Here is a 24,212-nt window from a genome sequence, read left to right as displayed (position 1 = left end):
ACATAGACCGTTACCTTTCAACTTCACAGTCAGGCTTTCAGCGCGTCCTTTTAAATACCAAGGATAAATCCGCTGGAATATTCCACCGGAAATGACGCTGCTATTGCGTCTCGTTTCTTTTATTACATTAAGCTTACGGTCGCATCACAAACCTTCTCATTTTGTAGGTTATCTGTACATTACAATTTGTTTTTGAACACATTTGAGCCGATAAATAGAGGCCATCTGGTCTTTGTACGTGTTGATGTGTTTTTTTTGTCGTTTAATAAAAAGAAAAAAAGAAATATACAACGTATTTCAGCTATAAGAGTGATACGTTTTTCATCTTTGATGCAATAACAAACTACAATACATCGTCAAAGGAATAAAGTAAACTAATATTTCTGACATTTAGTTAGCCTACAATATTGCGTTATTTTTTTATGTTTGGAAGAAGTTGGTATTTTAGCTACATTCTTGCATATTCATGAATACCCCATGAATTACAATGCACTTATGCACCAACAATAAGCTGTGCTCTAAAATAATTCGGCAAGCACACATGAGTGGAATTTGTTTTTGTGCTGCTGTAACTGTTCTTACTGCTTTATATATGAGGAAGTATGAACAAACAAACCAAGCAACGTTCAAGTTGTTGTTGCCTCAAAACAAGCTTTAATTGTCATAAATTGGGAGTTTTGCAGTTGGGAAGTCCCTTCACTAGCCTTTGAGAGTCAAACTATAATGTTTGACCTAAAAGTCACAGTTCTGGGGATCAGGCAACCATTAAAAACGAGTTAACACATGAACTGTTAAATGGGTATCTAATTAACATATATTATTAGAAACAGACTATCCCCTCCTTGACTATACTCCACGCTTAATCCTTTAACCTTTAATCCTTTAACCCAGCGGCCCCCAACCACCGGGTACCGGTCCGTGGGTCCCCTTTGTACCGGCCCACAGAAAGAATGAATGAAAAAAATGTCGGAAAGATGTTTTATTTTAAAAATGACAGGACACATCCGTCTGTGCGTCTGAGTCTCTTGACCCAAGAGTGATACGTTACCCCAAAACTGAAATTTAAAATTACGTTTCAACTCTGCCTGTGTTCTGGATTCAAATCAAGGCAGAATATCCTGAGATCGCCAAAAAGCTCTGAAAACCCTGCTTCCATTTCCAACATCCTGTCTTTGTGAAGCGGGTTTTAAATGACGGAGTAGACAGGACATGAAGGTTTAAGTTACCGAGTAGACTAGACATAACGGTTTAAGTTACAGAGTAGACTGGACATAACGGTTTAAGTTACAGAGTAGACTGGACATAACGGTTTAAGTTATGGAGTAGACTGCCAAATTAATATCTTTTAGGTCCGTACTACAAGGCTAATGACACCACTGATTATATCCAGGAACAGTCGGGGCCCTGTATGAAGCTAGCCTTCTCAATTCCTGTCCTAACTTATAGAATAAGAAAGGTGAGGCTGCGAAGAAACACATCAGAGCTACAATTACAAAATCAGCCTACTATCACCTGAAGAATATATCAAGGGTTAGAGGATGTACAGTGCATCCGGAAAGTATTCACAGCGCTTTACTTTTTCCACATTTTATTATGTTATGGCCTTATTCCAAAATGCATTAAATTCATGTTTTGTCTCAACATTCTACACACAACACCCTGGCCCTGCTGATGCAACCGGCCTGGAACCGGTCCTGCCTGCTGCCATGGCCCTGCTGATGCCCCTCCTCTCTCCTTCTGCTTAATGGATCGTGGCTATCTGGATCATGGACCATGCCTACTACTCATTATATGAATAATTTCTGTCATATTCATTGAATGTGCTGTAACTCCGTTACGTTATTCATTCTGGCCACATGACATCTATTGCTTCTGTCCATCCGGGGAGAGGGATCCTCCTCTGCTCTCCCTCAGGTTTCTTCCCCTTTTTTTCCCTGTGAAAGGGTTTTTACTATCTTTATTGGAGGAGTTTTTCCTGATCCGATGTGAGGTCCCGGGACAGGGATGTCATATGTACAGATTGTAAAGCCCTACGAGGCAAACTTGTATTTGTGATGTTGGGCTATATAAAATAAACTGAATTGAATTGAAATGTTTCTGTACCCTTCGCCAGATCTGTGCCTCGATACAATTCTGTCTCGAAGGTCTACAGACAATTTCTTGGACTTGATGGTTTGGTTTGTGCTCTGACATGCACTGTCAACTGTGGGACCTGCTATAGACAGGTGTATGCCTTTCTAAATCATGTCAAATCCACCGGATTTAGCACAAGTGGACTCCATAAGGCTGTAACATAACAAAATGTGGAAAAAGTTAAGCGCTGTGAATAATTTCCGGATGCACTGTATGTCTCAACAGGATTTGGAGAAGCTTATCCATGCATTTATCTTCAGTAGACTTGACTACTGTAACAGTGTGTTCACAGGCCTCTGTAAAAAGTCAATCAGAAAGCTGCAGCTGATTCAGAACGCTGCAGCTTTTTATTTTGCTTTTTGCCTGTTTTAATGTTTTCTTAACTGTTTTTAAATCCTGTTTTCTCTGCATTATGTTTTGATGCTTTTATTGGTTTTATGTGAAGCACTTTGAATATACAAATAAACTTGTCTATGAAATCATTTATTCTTGCAAGAAGAGGCAGCGTTACGCAGAGTCACAATGGAGGATGCACTGAGGAGTGACATCTTACATAGGCATTTATAAACAGGAATCAACGGAAAGGTTTTTACAAAGGAGCATGTTGTTTCAGGTGGATGCTAGAACAAAGGACTAGTTTAAAGGATCTTCTTCCTTTCCTTATCAATGTATGTCCACAGAAGTGATTGATTACTTGATAACAGCTACGGGAATAGTATCCCATTTACATTTGACAGAAGATGATTTGCACTAAAGGTTTGTAGAAAATAAACTACAACTAAGAATATAAAATTCCCATTACAGACCGCTGACCCAATGGGGTCCCCCGCAGACCCCAGAGGTAAACCTTTAGTCATATCTAACAGGTGCTTTATTGTATCATTCCTATTTGTCATGACTTTGTCAATCAATGTAGTCCTAATGATGACCTGTCATTGTTTTTCTGTTTTAGTTTGTGCTTTTAGTGCTCTGTGTATTTACATTGAACACTATATGCAATTGAACCGTACCTGTCCTAAAATAACAATACTCTGTTGTATTTTTCTTCAGATGATATTATTTAAATAATTGATCATGTGAAGAAATAAATTAACATTTTTTTATGATGGATGTTTTTTTATTTTTTGTTTATTCTTGGGGTCCCCAGAGACCCTAGTTGGTAGTCTTTGTAAAAGATGGTAGGATGAGGGCTAATGTTCTAACTAAGAAAACAACAATTACAACAACAAAAAACACTTTGCATTTTTAATTTCCTTTGAGCAAAAATAACAACAATCAATGTTTCTTTTAAAACAGAGCCCATAGTTATTTTATATATTGTATTATTTTATATTGTGTATAATGTACCACCACAATTAGTATTACACCCACTGACTTATGGTAAGATATTGCAATGTTCTTTTGCTGAGGTAAAAAACATTACAAAATGATTGCATAAAGTCACAATTATTAAGAATATTAGTAAAGCATAACTAAATAAAAACATTTGAATACTAACATGCTAACCTTTGATGAGTTATAACTGGTTGGTTAAATGTAAAAAAATCCTGAGGAGACACTATGTTATTGAGAATAAGACTAAATTATCTTATTAAATAAAGAGTAACAAGACACAATGCACTATGCAGCAACACGTATTGAATATGATATAGGTTGATGACATGATATATTGGCGTATCAGACATTACACATGTTGCACTGATAGGCTACACTGTGCAGAAAGCCAGCGGGCATGTAAGGCGGACCTTGTAGTCTTGACAGTGTTTTCCACCAGGCTGCTCAGCATTCACACAGGCAAAGCCAAGACTAGCGTCATATCTGCAAAACATACAGTAAGAAAACTATTAAAAAAACAATTTTATTTAAACAATTGTAATATCACCGGAGTACCCATTAAAAGGTGTATAGTAGATCAACATTTTGTGAAACACCACTTCCATGTCTATACAGTAAATTCAAAGCTACCTCCAGCAGCTGGCTAGCTTAGCTGTGCATAAAGACAGGCGCTGTCTTCAGGTTACAAAATCTGCCAAGCACCTCTAAAGCTTAGTAATTAGTATTATATATATATATATATATATATATATATATATATATATATATATATATATATATATATATATATATATATATATATATATATATATATATATATATATATATATATATATATATAACTTGTCCGTTTCATCTGCACAAAATCACAAAACAAAATTCTCTTTTACAATAGGGTCCGGCCCAAAATGGTCACATACAAGTGACCATCAAGTTATCCTTAATCCCGTTTTTAAAATGACCCATGGTTAAAAAAATATTTAGTTTAATATGTCTCTGTGGCTCACACCAAGATGAGGGTCCAAAAACTTTAAAAGCCCTTTCATAAAAAATGGTACCAGTTCCAGGAACAGTGTAGACAACCAAAATTGTGTAATGTGTTTTTTTTAAGGAGAAGGTATCAGTGTTCCATTCTATGGTTTTAGAAGCAGGACAAACCAGCGTTCATACAAACTGTAGTGATGTGTGTGAAACCCAAATGAAAGACACATACGTAATGCAGCTTGACATACTGAACCTTCCAAAGAAGATGAATTCGCATGCATATATAAAGTCACCATAATCAATGGCTGATAGTGTGAATTTATGTTTTAAATATTTTTTCCCCTTGCAGTAAATGTAAAACAGTAGTTTGATGTAAACCTTATTTCACCCATTTTTTATATAGGTAAAGGAAATAATAGGTCCTTTAAAAATTAACTACTATAAATTAAGCCTTGAAATAGCCAGGCTAACTGTTCCCCCCGCATCCAGCTAAGCTAACTAGTTGCCGACTGTAGCTTCATATCTACCATACAGACATAAAGGTAGCATCAATATTCCCACCTGATTGTCAACAAACAAGTGGAATAGTGTATTTCCCATAAAGTCTAACTATTCTTTTAAAACTGGAACTCATAACAATGTAGCGCCGCAGTGCTTTTCCCAGTTGCTATTCATGCAGTTTGGTGTTATTCATCTCTACAGGCTCGAATCCATACATCATTGCTTTTGGCAAATGCGTCATCATCTTCACATTACAATTTACACAATATAATTTCCATGTGCCGCTGCAGACTTCTATGATGCAAGTTTTTGTTTATCCATCAACACTTAGGTAGTGTCGTCGTCTGTACAACAACTCACATCTGAAAGACATCTCCAGTCTTGTGCGCAGGGACACCGGACACTGTCATGGCTTCAATGGCCACAGGCTTGGAGCAGACCTGAGTGGGATATAACATCTGCAGCTGGAAGAGGATCTCATAGTCCCCTCGCTGTGTGGGGTTGTCCATGTTGAACCAGCGTGTCCTGCAGCCTGCCAACATGTGAAAAACATTGAACAGATAAAGACATATTCTGAGATTTAAAATTGTTTTTACAGGTTGTGATATTTATTTTTCATCAATATATACAACAATAAGGCTCATAGTATATTAAGGCCTTGCTGTAATATAGAGTTTTTTTTTGAATGTTTTCTCAAAACTGAATAGCTTTACAGGATAAAGTCATAAATCAACATGAAAACTTACCCTGACAGAAATCTGAGGGACAGGTCAGTATCACCTGATAATCCTTGCATTGTTTACTGCTCTGTTTTCCATTGATGCATGCAAATCCAAAAGTAACATCGTAGCTGGAATATAAATACAAGCAAGATAAAAATACTCATTATAAAAGTCGGATAAGGCACTGAATAAAAGTTGTATGATTGAAAAAAAACGTGCTTACGAGAGGTAGGTGTCTCCAGTGAGTTCAGCTGATATTCCACTGGTTGACTTGGCCTCAATGCTGATTGGGTTCCTACAGACTTGACCAGGGAAAGTTTTCAGAAGCTGAAATATGGACTCCACATCCCCCTCCTCTGACGGGTCGTCACTATTCAGCCACTGTGTTCGGCACTGCTCTGACACTGAGGGGAAACAACACATTCAAACTTGACTAAAGCAAAAACAAGAGTGTGTTTTGTTTGGCATTATGAATGTTATAAAGAAGATGTTTTCTTATTCTTGAGAGAGCAGGCGATTGAACATTTTTCTCACCACGTATTTGTATTTAATTCAGAGATAAGCAAGGTTATTTTTTTGTTATTTAGACCAGCGATCCCCAACCTTTTTTGAGCCATGGACCGGTTTCGTCTAAGACAATATTTTCACGAACCGGCCTTCACGATGTGGCATCAGGACTGCTCCATTGTCTTTCAAAGCGAGAGTAGAACTCGTTCAGTTTGCCTGCCAGGTGGAGGTCATTCATGGGGTAGGGGGTTTTAGGCTGTCTTAGACCTCTCCATACAGAAGCAGAGTCACTTGCTGAGAGCTGATGTTGCAGTTCATTCTTTCTGTGCAGTCCGGTACCAAGAGACCCACGGACCGGTACAGGGCCACGGCCCGGTGGTTGGGGACCGCTGATTTAGACTGTGACTATGCGGATAAACATTGTTCCACAGGAAAAACCTTTTACACAGAGATATGTCAATGCCAGCATGTGCTGGGCAAGACACAGGATGCACTATGGTCAGGTTGTCTATTACAGGGTTCTCACATTCACATAGGAGAACTTTAGAGTTTTAAATCAATCGGACCTGGATGTCTTTGTGAAAATAGAATGATAATAATTGACTTGGCAATAAGACAAGTAACTACTGTATGTTCCGCCTAAAGCAAAAGAAGATACGTACCTTGACAGAACTCATTCGGACATGTAAATCTGACTTTGTAATCTTCACAACTCTTGCTCCCCTGCTCTGCATTTGCACAGGCAAACCCATAGGTGGCATCATAACTGCAACAAAGAGGAAAGGAGCGTGGTGAGTATAGGGCATCTCTCCTATTCAATAGTTCTAGTTTAGGGTGTTAATCTTACTTTAAAAAAGTATCAGAGGTGGAGGAGGCAGGTTCCCCAGAGATGGTCTGGACCTCAATGGCTATTGGCTGAGGGCAGATTTCTCTCGGGTATATGCTTCGGAGGTCACTGAGGACCTCGAAGTCTCCGTTTCCTGTTGGGTCATCATGATCAAACCAGCGCGTCCTACACTCTACGAATAATGAGGAATAAAAAAAAAAACACATTTTAGAACGGAATGTTTTCCCTTGAATTTAAAGGGCCAGTTTGTTTCATTTTGGGATCTACTATCAGAAATGGAATAAAGCAGTTTTGTGTATAAAGAATCATTGTGTTTTCTTTCGCTTAGAGCAAACCCTTCAAATCTAGAAAGCGGGTACGCTTCACTGTGTTCACCGTGTTGCACCGCCATGTTTCTACAGTAGCCCAGAACGGACAAACCAAACTTAACCACGTACCTGAGCAGAACTGTCCCGTGCAGGTGAACATGACCTTGTAATCGTAGCACTGTCTCACTTTCTGGTCTGAGTTAAAGCATACGAGGCCCTCTGATGCACTGTAACTGCAAAACACAACCATCCCACCCTAATGTTACACTTGGTTTAAAAAAATATGTGCAGTAGTGTTAAAAAGTCTGAGTCCAGTCCTGTTTTTAGTAATAAGTGGAGCCTCATCTCAGCCAGTGTGTATTGATCCTCTACAAGTCACCTACTCTAGAGGAAGCACCTTTATGGTATATTTCCACAAATATATGCTAAATTTACAATGTTATCTTACAGTATTTCATAATAACTGCAACATACAGTTAAATATTCATACTTCACATGTACATTAACAGTTAATGCGGTCATTCAAACCATAGCAGCAGATAACTTTATCAGCATAATACAGTATTTTCTGCGAAGCTAGGAGTACAACAACTCACATGGAGCATTAGGAACATACAAGTGGTAGACAAATATGTTTTTCTATTTAAATTCAAAATACATTCAAATCGTAAAATGAAGTTTTGACTTAAGTTCTTGCCTTCAGACTTTGTCCACCAATATGAATTATACCCGCTTGATGTGAAATCAGTTTGCAAAAGTAAAGTCTTTACGTGTGGAAGGTGTTCCCGGTGTGCTGTGACTTGACTCCAGAAGTTGTTTGAGCCTCCATGTCCACGGGATTGGAGCAGATCTTGGTCCAGTCCTTCCTTCTCAAGTCACTCAGAAGCTCAGAGTCTCCGTTTCTGGAAACATTGCGCTCATCGAACCAGGCTGTCTTGCAGGCTGTGGAGGAGGAAAGTTATAGGGATCGACAATCTGCTGCGCAATAGTGCTTCATTTCTTCATGGATTCAGACAAAAAAATAACAGAGGGCTTACTTTCCAATGTTGTGGCAAAGAATTGAAGGTCTGGAGGGAGAAGAAGTCTTTGATCAGTTTCACGTTCGGTTTCTGATCATTAATTGTGTATGAAATAAGGAAAAATGCAAGCAATCATTTATTGTATTACCTGATGCTAGAATACACCACACTGCAAAGCTCTAAAATAATAAGGGGGAAAAAAAAGAAATCAGGAGTGTGCACCATGATGAAATACACAACGTCTGTTGAAAATGCACAAACATCAAAATACCTGTAAGACCAGCATGATTTTCTATCCAGTAATCTTAAATCACAAATCCACAATGCATAAAATGTCCTTCTCACTCATGTTCTTGTGTTTAGAGTAGTCTGTTCTGAGAAGGGGCAGCGGTGTGTGACACGAGTGTATCATCTGTACAATATTGATGTATTCCTGCTCCGCCCATAAGGAGTGCTCCTCCTCAGTCATCATATGTAATGGAGCAGTGAGCATCAACACCCACACACTGGTCCTCTCAGGAAGTTCAGGTTTCCCCCTCAATCCTTTCCTTCTCCCACATCTCTGTGGAGTTTGTCTGACAGGATTTGCAAAAACTTGAGCTGTAACAATAATGACAATCAGAAAAACAAGCACCACTATTTCCATTATGATTGAAGGAGTTTCCCTCTATCGTTCGCTGTCCAGATACTGACTTTTGACAGGTGAATTATAAATATTATCCATCCGTATTCACTTCAACAGATAATTAAGTAATATTCAATCAAGAGGTGTGTCCCCGATGATACATGTTATGTGGTTTATCAGTGTATTGTTAGTGTTGTTTAATTCTCTTTTGTTCGTTGTTTGTTGGTTTGTCCTACTGCCCTTTTGTATGATGCTTCTGACATGTTTTATGTGAAAAAATATGGAGACAATTGTATTGTAGACTGGCTAAAATAAAATAAAATATGTCTTTAACTAAAATGTGCATCACATCCTGTCACGTCGCTGTCAAGCCTCTTCCCCTGCAGGTGGCTGCTCGTGAGAGCCCCGCCCTCGCTAAACTATCAACGGATAAATACAAAATTCACGGAGAAAAGTAGTTTGAGGCTGACCTGTCTGCTGATATGTGATGAGAAGTTAGCAAACAACAAAACATGTAATGTTGAAAGACTCTTTCAGAACAAACACTCTGCTGAAAAGTATCAAGCTGCAGAAAAGCGATTTCTTAACTGCTGCAACAAACTGAGCAAATTAAATATACTTTAGGAAGTGCATCACGTCTCCAAACTCCACTCCTGCTGCTGGTTCTGTGTCAGCTCATGAGACACTGAGGCGTCCGCTAGTAAAAACGGATCCATCCTTCTCCGTTTGCGGTGCTCTAAAAGTCTGTAGTGAGGACGCTCAGTGTAAACGTAGCAAAAGATATGCGTTTAACATGTAAAACTCACGTGAGGAGGACAGGTATCGAACCTGCTACCTTGTTATTACAGGCTGAAAGAATGAACAGAAAAAAAATCAGTATGTAACTAAGGATGCTAGAGGAGATGTTAGCAGCACAATAGCATGGTCAATTTTGAACAATAAACATACACTGTACCTTGAATCTCACACACACACACACACACACACACACACACACACACACACACACACACACACACACACACACACACACACACACACACACTTATGCCAGTCCCTAGTGTCCCTGTCACTCATTTGAGTTGGACAGAGGTTCACTTGCATAGTGAGGATAAGAGCTCACCAGTTGAATTTGACTATTGAGTTACTGGAGATAACAATTAAGGTGTCAGCGAGGCTGGCAAGGCTCAAGGGCCTGCTGCTAAATGTCACTGAAAGACAAGTATTAGTAACCAGGATTAGTGTAGAATAACTGCTCTGTGCATGATACTGTTACACAAAACACCCAGAAGCTTTACTGTGACAGAGATATGCTAGTAGGCTCCCACACAATCTCATAAAGAAGAAATAATTATGAAAGTGCTGCGTCAGTATTATGTTTTAATCTTGCTTATTTTCAATTGTGTACTAAATGTTGGCAGCATTCGGATGGGATCTTATTTCTACTGTGAATTAATTTTAGCATCACTGTTTGAACAAGGATTCAGCGTCCCAAACACGAGGGACTTTACATTCAGTACATGTAATTAAGCTGTTGAATAAAGGAGGTCAGTGAGGTAATCTTGGTTCAGTGCATCATGTACACACTGCAAATTTGTAAAGTTTGAAGAGTGAATAGAGTACCAAGTTTAATTTAAATTAAACTTACAGCGAAGGAGTTATGACTTTTCAAAGATGACCATTAATTAAAGCGCATACATCAGGCTGTGGAGTCATATTTGCACACCACTTAAAATCATTGGTTAAAAATGAATATGCCGATGATGTAATATATGATGTAAATAAGTCAGAACTTTTTTTGTAAACCTTTGTAATGGCTGAGAAAACAGACAAGCTTGAAGCCAGAAGCACCACTCAAAGTAAGGCAGGTTAAGATAAAAGTTAATGTTTTAAAAAAAACAGACGGTTAGATCAGGATAAAGGGGGCCAGGCAACAAACCATCAATCCAAGAATCAGACAAAAAATGCTGGGAAGCACAATCTGGCAGAGAATGAGTGAAGATGGGCTGGTATATATAGTATGCTGTCAGGATGATTAGGAACATGAAAAGCAGGTGAGCAGACTATACTGAACGACTATGAAGACCTGGCTGGAGTTGTGACAACCTTGGAGAGGGATGATTTTTTTTTTGCAAATGATAAATTAAAGAAATCAGTTTTAGCAAAAATGAATACAGGTTTTGAAAGATGTCAGATCTGTGAGGCCTTGTGCCAAAATACAATGTAAGATAGAACATAAGTGGACCCCAGGTCTTACTGAAGTAACATTCTCTAACCACCATAACGTGAGTGTGACTGTGGGACAGGTTTATGTTAGAAACCTGATTCGGGTGTAACTTCTACTTGGGAACATTGGATCTTAACTCTCTTAATACGTGGTGTAATTTTCCTCTCCTCAGGGATGGTTGCCTGTACAATGGATTATTGGGGAACAATGAAGTGATTAGAAGCAAAAATGCTGCATGAAACCAGTCCGCACAGAGCCAAACACAGCCATTAAGACCCACACAAAAAGAAACTCACAAGATTAAAAATAGCACATGAATTTAGTTTTTAATTAAAAACAGTTAATATTGCCACTACAAGTCAGAGAAGGGTCACTAGGTGTCAGATGTGCCTCCCATTGCCCCCCTCCTCCTCGTTTATCCACTTTTTTTCAATAATTGAAAGCACAACTTCCACTGACATTTTATTTAAACCACTTTTTTTTTAATTGATGTGAATGTGGTGTCATTTTTCTAAATATCTTCTTAATTTCTTGGGTTTCATTCTGTCAGCTGAGCATGTTGTCTTGTTCGTCTCGGACTGCCATCAGATGTCAGACTATTGCCACTAGCTGCCACAGAGTGCCAGGTTGTGCCAGGCTGTGCCAGGCTGTCAGTAGGTGGCAGGGTGGCTTTACGGCAGCTTAATTGTTACAGCTTTGTTGGTAGCCAAGTGGTGCCAGACCAGGGCTTTCAGGGGAAAGTCACTTTGCCAGAAGTCACACGGACAAAGAAGACCAGCTCAAAGCCGTAGAAGACCTTGAAAATTAAAAATCCAAGAGAGGAAGAAGAAGACAAAGACTTACCATGAAGACTCTTTGTCTTTGAATTCCAATACCAGAGTGATTGCAACATGTTTTGTGAGGAGTTGAGGGCTACAAGGTGGGTGGTTCATATAAGCAGTTTGATAAAGGTTGCAATCTGCAACATTTTTTGGAACAGAATGTCTTGCCATGTTTATTTATTTATTTGTAGGTAATTTCTTATGTGGTTTTTACATTGTAACGACCCTTGGTCAGGAAGACGTTGTCTTGCTTATTGTGCCATTTATTACGGGACAATACACAGGCTACTGTGGGCCATAGCCTACGCCAAAACAACAGTAAACCCCGTGGAAACATCTTAACATGCTTCACACTCTGCTCCCGGTCATAGCCTAACTCTCCACCGCGCAGCAACACACACAACAACATCCCACCTCACTCGCTCTGACAATCACAGGCACGCCCATGTGTCCCACCCACCCTCATAGGTAGCCACGGTGATTGACAAGCCCCACAGAGACCTTCACTGACCTCCTGAACACAGTAATTGCAATAACTAATCTTCAACAACTTATAACATAACAGGTTAACATTACATGTCCCTCAGTCCGTTACAATATGTTTAATTAGAGTTTCTTTTATTTTTTGACTCAGTTATATTTTGATTCCAATTTATAAAACTAGGTTCTGGGAACCCTGTTTCCTGACTGTCTCTGCGTCTGGTTCTATTCATCTTGTGTTCCCACCCATGATAACTGTAGCTTTATTGATTCAGCAAATAGTTTTGCTTTAATGTCTAACTTTTTGCCTATTATTGAATTATTCACCATCAATTTAATTACATCTAGCAAGTTTCAACAGTACTTTTCATTGAAAGAAGAATAAAACAGAACCTAGCTCAAGCACCACAGAACCTTACAAAGAGTTAAAGTCTGACATCTAGTGGCAGTCCTGTGGCAGCTCGGCACTTCTCTCACTATTCAATTCAATTCAATTTATTTAGCATAGCCCAAAATCACAAATTTTCCTCTGAGGGATTTACAATCTGTACACATACGTCATCCTCTGACCTTTGACCCTCATGTCGGTTCAGGAAAAACTCCCCCAAAAAATGCTTCAACAAAGAGATAAATATATTTATGTAATATATTATATTTGGTATACATGGTTGTGTAGCTAGTCGATACTTACTTTCTTCACAGTTTAGACCTGTGAGGCCAGATGCACACACTGGTCATTGACACAGCTGCCGCCATTTTGGGTTCAAGGTTGCTCTGGCACGCATCTTTCACCACCTCACCTCTTTCACCGCTCACCTGTGGTGTGGGGTTACAAACAAGTTATGGGTCAGGAGGGAAATGCCGGGGGTCAAGTTTACACCAAAGGGAGGACAAGTTCTAGGCTCTGGAGATAATAGATGCAAAAATGCTCATTGTTTATTGGGTGTTATCCACTTAAAATATCCAGATATATTTCAAGGAGCAGAGCTGTTGACATTGATTTGAACAGCTCAGACAAGTTTAAGCAACCAAATACAGAACAATATTAATTGCATTTTCTTTTCTTTTTTATGACAGATATCTCACCTCTCGCTGAAACAGTTCACTGACATTTGCAGGCTTAGGCAGGATGTCCATGTTGGCTACTCCTCCCAGGTATGTCTTACCTACACTCCTCGACATCCTCAGCATGACCCAGAGTGCTGAACTCCACAGTGGTGGTATCCATGACAACGTCATGACAACTCGGAGGTCAGAGCACAGAAACTTGATATCAGAGAACCCTGAGGTCAGAGCGTAGAACCCTGAGGTCAGAGCGTAGACACTAAAATCACATGACCCCGTCACATGACCCACCAAGATGTTCAGTAGGTGTCACATAGGGACTTCATGAGTTAAAATCAAGGATGAAGCTGTATATGGAACTTTCCAGAACACTTAAAGGACGTGTGACACCTGTGTCACCGTGGGTCCTTGTGGGCAAATATCAGAGCATAGAATCCTGAGGTCAGAGTATAGTCCTGGTGCTCGTCTTCATTTTGGAACTAGTTGATGCTCAATCTCATCCTCTTCTTCAAAGTCACTATCAGTCTCTGAAACTTTATAAATGTGATGGGATAGAGTATGAGCAAATAAAGATTGGTTCTCCCAAGACAGAGACTAAAATGTGCGAGAATGTGAGAGCAGACAGGTGCTGGTGCTTGAATTTATCAACAATGTTGCAACCTTGTAAGGGAACGGCAGGGGCATGAAAACAAAAGTCTCTCTCTCACACACACACACACACACACACACACACACACACACACACACACACACACACACACACACACACACAACACAACACAACACAACACTTTATTAGTTCAATAAGCATCAATGGCTTCAGTGCCTTTGAAGTCGTCCTCCTGGGTGAAACGCAGGCTGATGTGGTTGCGGTAGCGTCCGGTGCTCTTGCAGTTCTTGGAGATTCCAGCACAGAAGCAGGAGACACAGCGGCCCTCCACACTAAAATGACCATCAGAACAGTTGCCTAAAATGAACCAGACAAAACACAATACAATGTATATTCTTATTGTTGCTAGAATTCAATAAAGTAAAAACGGTGGTGATGCCGATAGTGAACCCACAGTAAAAGTGAGATGGCAGTACCTGAATTTGATGTGGGAGTAAGCGCGCCATCAGGGATACCAAACACCAGGCCTTTAGCATTGATGGCCTCATAGGTGTACGCCCCAGCGCAAATGATCCCTTTTACAGTAATCATCTCAGTAGAAAGTGTATGTCATCTTTGGCGTGGGCCATAATAGCCAAGGCATGTTTATTTGTATAGCACATTTCAACAACAAGGCGATTTAAAGTGCTTCACATAACACCATTAAAAGCATCAAAACATAATGCAGACGAAAACAAGATTTAAAAACATCTAAGAACATTCATTTTAAAACATAAAAAAAAGTTTAAAAAATCCAAAAATAGAAGAAAAGTTGCAGTGCAGTTAAGAATTAAAATGCAGTAGTGAGATGCAAAAAGTAACTAATATCCTTGAATCTGGTTCAATTAAGGCAACAGCAAACAGAGAAGAATCTGGATTTAAAGGAGCTTAGGGTCTTAGCAGACCTGCAGCTTTCAGGAACCTTGTTCCAGATATGTGGAACAAGGTAGAACACCTAGATTTCTGGCTTGGTTTGTGGTTTTTAACATTAGCCTGTGTGTTGTTGCACTTTAAGGGTAAATGCACATTGAATCAGAAGGCAGAAAACTGCTATATGTGTCCACAACATTCAAACAGCAAAAAAAATATTAGGAATGACTACACCATTATGTTCATACGTTTCTTACTGTAAGTCACTGGGTTTAAAACCTTTTGAAAGCCGTAGCCCTGATAAAGGTTCTTTTGATTTTGGATTGCAAAAAAAACATATAAATCACAAGAAAATATATTGATGTTGCACATCAAATTAAACCCCAAAGCCTTTGCTACAATAATCAGTAAGCCATTTAACAAACAACTCAAACAGAAAGAAAGATAATCATAAAAGTATTTAAAAAAAAGAGTCAGAAGTCAGACCACTCAGCACGTTTCAGGACCCAGCGACCCTTAGCTAGGTGCTATCAGAAAAAGCCTGATGGTCAAAAGCACGACAATTCCACACAGATTCCAGACATACCTTCCAAATCCCTCTACACCAAATGAGATAAAAGGAGATATGAGAAAAATAACATAGCATCATGAATCGCTTTATCGCTTTACAATCAGCAAATGCTGCTTACCTTTGTTGATTTAGGAGATGAAAACGCATTTTCCCTGGTAAATCCACACTGATATATGCTCCTCCTCTACCCTGTGTCTTATAAAAACCCTCCTGGACATGGAGAGGCAAGGTGGGACCAGGTCTAGGGAAGCTACGTTCAACTTCTCGGATTTCACTTTTCACAAATGACGACGTCTTTCTGGATTCTATTGGCTCCCAGTGCTGTCAATCTTGTTTTCGGTAGCAGCCCTTAATTCTACTGGCTCTGACCTTTCCAAAGAGGTGTCGTTTTCTGAATTCCCCGGCCCATCCCCCACTGAGCTAGAGCCGCGCGCACCCATCAGGTCCCGGCAGGAGCAGCCTGCTAGAAGACCCTGGCCATTACGCACGAGGACCACAGCGCGCAGCAGTACAGTAGATTACAGCAGCAGCTTTGTTTTTTTCGCGTTTATAAGTGCTTTTTGGAAATATTTGATCACAATGGCGGCCAGATACAGGCGGTACCTGACCAACGACGAGATACTTGCGATTATTTTTTTGATAAAAATAAAATCTGTTAATTCAGTTAATTTGTGTGCTTATTTTATTTTAATGGGAAAATATAGGTTGTTTTATGAATATAAATGAATCATAATTAATAAAAAATTAAAAAATCATAAGAAAATGCTGCATTTGGATGTATTGATCACCATAAGTAATATATAAGTGCAATATATGGTTTGGTACATGATAAAATTCAAATGGCACAGATGGTGCCCAAATGTGCCCAAATGCTCATTTGAATCCTTGCCTGAATTTTCACTGTTCTAAACCCTCTCTAACTTTGTTCTGCTTCACTTTTTCAAAGTCAACCTTTGCAGAGAGAATGTTCACATATTGTGTTATTATTTGGGAGAAGTTCAGACCTTACAAATGCCTCATTTCAAAGAAATAATCATCCTGAAAGTGCTTTTTTTCTAGGCGGACCTGAAAACTTAATTTTTTTTGCTGTGTGCCATCTTCATTTACTCTTAACCAGTAACATATAGACCAGAGGTGGGCAAACTACGGGGCATTTTAATCCGGCCCGCCGAGTATTATAATTATTATAACATTAAAAAAAAAAAAAAAAAAGTTATAGTAAAGACCGCTGTAGCGCTTCTCAGTTCCCAAGTTCAGTTTCCCGAAGCACGATGACCACAACAGACCAGCGTTGACGTTTCTTCATGATTATTTATTGCAGAAGAACACAAACACGAAAAGCCTAAAAGAGCGCTGTGCAATAAATAAGCATGAAGAAACATCAACGCTGGTCTGTTGTGGTCATCGTGCTTTGGGAAAATCAAGTCGGGAACAGAGAGGCGTTACAGCAGTTTGTACGCGTCGTGCGGACCGCTGCCTGCCGTGTTCTGCTGAACTAGAGCGACACACAAAACTTGCTGTGCTGCGCTGGACAATTCCACCCCTCCCCCACTGATCCCACAGACAAGGGCGACACTTCTTTTTTCTTACCGTAATATACCGCAAACCACTGAAAAGCTCCACTTCTTAGCGGTCAGAATCCTTTTTAATTATGTCGTAAAGCGTTAACTTTAGAAGAATTACGGTAATATGAATCACTTTCTGTCGCTGGAGATAGGGTTTGTACTACAACAGTTTTAGAGTTGTAAAATGAACTGACAGCTGCATGCAGAGTATTTTTCCTCAGTATAACTAACATAACTAACCACATTCGACCCACGGAACTGCGCCACCCTGCGCGCTCATGTCATGTGACATATAGGGTTCTGTCTGCCAGCCTCCTGCCATCCTCCTGCAGTGATCCCTTCTGTCACAATGAGTGGACCCAAGAAAAGAAAAGTCGACAGTGAGTGCAGAGTCTTTAATGAGTGGACTGAGTATTTTTTCACCAAAGTACGATCAGAGGCAGTATGTCTTATTTGCCAAGAAACCATTGCAGTATTCAAAGAATACAATATTAGCCGCCACTTTTCCGCCAAGCATGCTAACTATGCTAGCCAACAGTCAACGACAGAACGGACGGCTACTGCTAAGAGGTTGGCAGCCAATTTAAAGAGTCAGCAAAAAAATGTTCTCCGCCAAACTGCTATACAAGAATCAAGCACCAAGGCACAAATAGCAAAAGCCAGCAAGCCTTTCTCTGAAGGAGAGTTTTTGAAAGAATGTATGGTAGAAACAGCAGGTCTCTTATGTCCAGAGAGCAAAAACAAATTTGAAAAATTGAGTTTATCACGCAGAACAGTGACTCGGCGTGTAGAACAAATTGATGAAGATTTAACCAGCGAGTTGAACAAAAAAGCTGAGTCATTTACGTTATATTCTCATACCGCCCCCTGCCGGCCTCGCCGTCCTCAAGTGTAGAGCCACGGGTCTCACACCGCCCAGCACCCCCTGTGGCGGACCACAGGCTCCCCACCTTCCCTTTGGCTCCAATAATCTGTTTTACCAGATACTCTTACTCTCATGTGGTCTGCATTTGGGTCCGCAACATTGTCCTCCCGTGACAGGTTCAGACAAACACTCTCCATCTGATACTTGCCCGGCCCGTCTGTGAATATTTTTTATTCAATGTGGCCCCTGAGCCAAAAAGTTTGCCCACCCCTGATATAGACTGAAAAGTACACATCTGAACAAAATCTCAAATTATACATTTTTATTATAACACCAAGATTATTCAAATAGCCCTAGTGGTTGCAGAGATACACCCTTTTTAGTTTGGGTATGACATTTTCGAGCAGAAACAGCATGGAGCTAAAAAGGTTAAGACCCCTACAAACTGGAAAAAGTGGATTACAAAGAAACCCACATCCTGACCTGAATACTGTGACCTCAAACCTGATACAAACATTATTAACACAAAATTGGTGAAAGTGCTGTATGAACGCCTGCTACTATGTTATAAAGAAGAAAGGACATGGAATTTGAGTGTCATAAAATACTGTGGAGAAATCTTGTATATGGGTGATTAAAGGCTTTACAGTTACTCATTAAGATGTGCTCAAGACACATAATACGAGTTATCATGTTTTTTTTAGAAGCAAAAATCTATTAAAAATTTGTAATTATTTAGTTTGAAATAATTTATTTTGATATCATTGAGTCAGAAAATGATGTGCACCGCTGCTGCCTGTTCACAACATTGATGAAAGACTGGATTCATTTTGAAGTGAGAGATTACACAGGAGATGAATTTGAGGAAAATTTGTGGAACAAGTCATCTGACATCTGAAAATGCAGCACAGACAAGACAGCATGAAGGCTCATCCTTACTTGAGTAACATTAAAATGCACGTTTCATCCCTCACTCTAACTCTCTTGAATCTAGGCTCTGTTTTACAGGTGTTGCATCAAAATAAAGGTCAAATAGAGCGAGTGTTCGCCTGTGGAACATGAGCATGTTTCAGCTTGGATCCTCCATGGCAGTAGGGAGCAGCAGCAGTCTGGAAGCCTCAGTTCACCCAGATGGGCCATAGAGGCTAACCTACATGGGAGTTTTGGACAAAGCCAGCACCCATTTTACACTTTGCTGCTCCAAAGGGATGTTGGGAACAAAATGTAGGAGACTGACCAAAGCAGATAGTACACACATGCAGGGGGGAAGGACGAGCAGAACACCATGACAACTCCTGAAAATAACACAAAAATAGAAGCGTAGTGAGATGTTAAAGAGTAAAAGCACTGACAAATTGACAAACTCAACAGCAGCATGTGTTGGCAGAAAAAAATCACCAAAAATACTGACATGGCTAGATGCCGCTACCACATATCTGCATGGGGTAGCGGCATCTAGCCATGTTGCTCAATGTTGTACCTGATATCTGAGTTGATGCAGCATTTCTTATATGAATTATACTCAGGCATATGCAATCATTACTATTAGCTCTTGTCCAAGAGAGATGTGAATCATAATGTATGTATTGTGTAATGGCTTTACCTCCAGCGTAGACTCCTTTCTTCCAGGCTTGGGACTCCAGTATTCTGTCATGGGGGTAGAAGCTCTGGCTGATCATAAAGAGGATCATGGCCACTGCAATGATACGCAGCAAAGCCAGGTTTCCCCCTGACAGCAGAGAGGCACTGGACAGGATGGCGGAGGAGTAGATGCAGGGCAGGCCGCGATACATGAAGGGGATCCCTATAGGGACCAAACAAGAACACATCTTCAGTCGGTCCTTAAAATTGTAAAACGGCATACAGTAACTATACATTTTGGAACTTACCGCTTGAATAGAAACACAGGCGCAGCAACACTACCAGGACGTAACACACGCATAGGATGTTGTCAAGCAGGTCAGATGTCCTTAGGAGCAATGAAGTGGCAATCCCGAAGGTCGTGAAGTCAGCAAAATCATCTAGCTTCGCACCTGGACATGAAAAAAGAAAATATCAAATGTGGCTCTGTGAAGTTCACAGCACCGAGCATGTTTTCAGCAGATGAGGATGAGGGGATTCGGGTCTGCCGTCTGTCTCAGACCACAGAGGTGGAATTCTACAGTCCAGGCTCAACAATTTTAGCAATTTCAGATATGCAGAGAAGCCAAAGCAAAGGGATAACATTGACAATTGGAGCGTGATCCTGTGGAATTAGGCTGCTTAATCAGAAAGTGATTGTTCATTTGACAAAATATGTTTGGGGGACACAACAACATCCACCTGCAAAGTCATGCAGAAAAACTCTGTCTGGACACAAAGCCCTCTGAAATGTGCAGCCAATGATGTATTGTGATGATGCACCTGGGAGCCGTTTTTACTTTGGAGAAAATGTGACCTTATACACCGGAAGCACTTGAAAACAGCTATTTTCCCCTTTTCCGTTTAATATTTACCTTGCTGTGATCTTTTGAAAATAAGCTACATCTTATGTTCTGCGTATTTTCATTGGGTGCCAATGGGAATGTCATGCAATTCACACTCAATAAAAACCTGAAAATTGTATAATTTGTGCAGTCCTTAAAAATATGGTAAAAGCTAAAAAGATGCTTTGACAAAGCTCAAATTCCATGGCATTAAATACGTATGATTATTCCATTGGATACTTTGTAAGACTATTCAGTGGCAGTGTTTTTTTCTGTTGGTTCTTGTTATTCATGACTTTGAGCAGCCTGATTGCAAAGTCTAGACAAAGGACTGTGCAGCGAGCCCTGCCAACACCTGAGTCAAGATTTATCGTTGGTAACGGCTCCTGGCAACAACACTCCACTTACCCGATACGGAGCAGGCACCGAGTCGCCTGGCAACCGCTCCATCTGCCAAATCCAGAAGGTAGCCAATCAGAACCAGCCAACATGCAGCATGATGGTGCCTGAAGAAAAACAAATGTACTTTTTTAACAATTGGGGTTTCAGTCCCATTTTAGTAATTACTGTGGTAAAAATATAAACTTAACAGAAAACATATTTCTGTTATGTTATATTCTGATCTCTTAAATACACTTTGTAAAATATTTTTTTTTGCATTTTCAAACTTCAAAGTTTTGTGACACTGCTTTGTTTCTGTTTTTGTAAATATATATTTATTGTGAAATGTGTTTTATATTTCGCTTCATACGTTTTCCCTGTGGGGCCACCGTAATAACACAACTTTGGTTTTAAAAACCCTAACCAAATTCCTACTTTATATTAACATTTATGTTTCATCTTTTTTTGGTTAGTTTTTTAGTGAAAAAAATAAAATAAGCTATAGAATTTGGTCATCCTGCAACTGAGCCTGACTGTTTCAGATAATAACATCTAATAATGTAAACTCACCCATTTAGACTGCTGAGAATGGAGGCCATGCCCATGACCATGTTAGCGATGGACAGAGCATTGGCTGCATTTTTACGGGCAAACTCCTTGATCTGGAGTCCTGTGGCGCCATCAATCAGAAATAACTTGCTGGCACACTGGAAGAGACCTTAGACCACACAACAACAGCAGTTAGAAGTTGTCTGTGTTATGTCAACAACCCCTGCCCTAAAGCCAAATACTATCATCAGGTGACCATACCAGCTGACCTTTTGATGAAGGTTAAATTGGGGATAAATGAATTATATCCCAGTTTGAGCCAAACTTCAGTTAAAGGGAAAGGACAAATGTGTACAGATTCTGAAAGTATCCTTAATGCTTTACCAGTTATAGAAGAATGATGAATTTATATATTATGAATTAATGTATACAATATTGTGCACACCATCTAGTGGGAATACATATGGCAAGATATTGTAGCATATGTGTGTGTGTTTCTTTTAAACAAAATATTACTTCAAAATCGATTCCCCTGTCTAATGTAAAAGAAGCATCATTTACCAAGACGTACGTTTATTGGACGAAGACCGACCTTACGATACATTCATCCACTTTCAGATCACTAAAATGCATTTGTTACTGTACATTCATTCACATCCTAGCATGCATCATTACAGTGTCTCATTACATTATCAGCTATATCAATACATGCAATAAACATTAACATAACACTTCTGCTTCCCGTCGCACTGACCTCTGTGGTTATGAAGTTTTTTGAACGCCTAGTCCTCTCCCACCTCAAAACCCTCACCGACCCAATCCCTGGCCCCCTGCAGTTCGCCTACAGAGCATGTTTGCTCTGTTTGCGAGATGCTGTTTTTAATAATCCTTTATTAATCACACAGTGGAAAAAACATTCTCTGCACTTTACCCATCCCTTGTAATTAAGGAGCAGTGTGCTGCTTTGAAGCACTGGGGGTTCAGTGTCTTGCTCAAGGACACTTCGACATGCAAACAGAGTTCGAACCGGCTACCTTGTGGTTTCAGGACGACCACTCTCCATGAGCTACATGAGAACTTTCATAGTACAAAAGTACAAAGTACATGGACATAAAATATCGTTACACCGGTTACGCGACTCGCAGATTCTTGCCGTTTTGCCAAAAGTCGATCTTCGTGAGGTTGGCTTTTCTGCTGTTGCGTCTCTCAAAACAGAATACAGATCTAAGATCAACATTGAGCATGAACTGAGTGGCCGTATCAAATCTACAACCCTGTTTTAAAAAGATTTGTAGAGGAAAGCAGGCTCATTGCAGCCACTAATACAACGCGATGCTCACATATCTGCACTCATTTAGTTTTACACAGGTTGCACGTTATAGTTATTTTAAAAAGATTTTCAGTGTAAACAGGTTAATTGCAGCCACAATTTTTTTGTAGTGGGGCATGAACTTTTTTTTTTCCTCCAAAGTGGGGCGTGACCAAAAAAGTTTGAGAAACACTGCTGTTCACCAACAGCTGCACCTCCAGTCACCAGTCAGTCAAACTCCTGAAGTTTGAGGATGACACCACCCTCATTGAACTCATCTCTGGTGGGAAAGAGTGCACCTACTGGTGGGAAACTGACCAGCTTGTGACCTGGTGAAGTCAAAACAACTGTGTGACTCCCTCATCAACGCTGGGGAGTCCTTTTGCTTCTTGTGCTCCACCATAACACAGGACCTCACCAAGAAGGCTCAACAGAGGATGTTCTTCCTGAGGCCGCAAGAAGAAGTTCAACCTGCCAAAGACCCTTATGGTGCACTTCTACATCGCCATCATTGAGTCCATCCTCTGCTCCTCCATCAGCGTACCAGACGCAAAGGGCAGCGTATCATTCGCTCTGCTGTGAGGGTGTTTGGCTGCAATCTGCCTACCAGGCAGGAAAGATTGTAGCCAAACCCTCTCACCCTGGACATAAACTGTTCAGAGTCCCTTTCCTCCGGCAGGAGGCTGCAGTCCATCAGGACCAAGACCTCACGCCACTTCTCATTTGGGATTTTAAAACATATTCACAACCTGGCATTTGGATTGTTATCTGAAAACTGTTCATGGGTAAACAAACACATCAGTTAATGCAGTTTGCTAATGGAATAGTCAGGTTCATTAACTTTAGTCACAGTAAATACAAGTAGGGAGGCAACACATGTAGCGCCATGTGCAAAGTCAGGGAGGTTGCAGATCTCACTGCCAAGTTTTGCTCTAACCACTTAAAACACAGTCTTGGTTACAAATAAAAAGGTGATAAAAGGCAGAGACGCTTTCAATGTCGAGCAGGTCTCTGCTTGATTCTGGATTGCTGCCAACTGATTGCGTAGCATGATGAGAAGGCCTTTGTTATGTAATTCTGCTAGGTTACAGTAACTGGTAACAGCTTCAAAGACTAATGGAAAACAATCAAGAACAGGGATAATCTGGCTTGAACTAACTGAATATATAATATTTACATTGTCACAGAGTTAACCGTGTTTTGTGATAATGACAGTCAAGGAGGAAAGGCAATACAATTGCAATTAATTCTAAATACTATACACCAGTAATTAAACATGTATTCCTCTACATTCTATTGGATGTGGCTTGTAATTATGTAATATGATTTCACAATATATACTTAAACAAGTGAATATCAACAATAAAACATTCCATCATAATAAACTATCCTCAATCTGTGTGGACTATGTACA

General features: G+C 40.0%; 1 protein-coding gene across 1 annotated transcript; it reads right to left on the bottom strand.

The window, feature by feature from the left end:
• Window positions 1-18,407: 18,407 nt before the first annotated feature.
• LOC306743973 (transmembrane protein 269-like) lies at window positions 18,408-22,424 on the bottom strand (the record flags this gene model as incomplete). Its single annotated transcript, XM_079226533.1, has 6 exons — window positions 18,408-19,389; window positions 19,698-19,898; window positions 19,984-20,127; window positions 20,968-21,065; window positions 21,511-21,658; window positions 22,421-22,424. 6 exons carry the CDS (start codon window positions 22,422-22,424, stop codon window positions 19,280-19,282), a joined length of 705 nt encoding a protein of 234 aa, XP_079082659.1. The 3' UTR covers window positions 18,408-19,279.
• Window positions 22,425-24,212: the final 1,788 nt, after the last annotated feature.

This window comes from Taurulus bubalis (assembly GCF_910589615.1).
Source record: "Taurulus bubalis genome assembly, chromosome: 11".
Lineage (NCBI taxonomy): Eukaryota > Metazoa > Chordata > Actinopteri > Perciformes > Cottidae > Taurulus > Taurulus bubalis.
The sequence above is the reverse complement of the archived record's forward strand: the minus strand, read 5'-3'. Positions and strand labels throughout refer to the sequence as shown.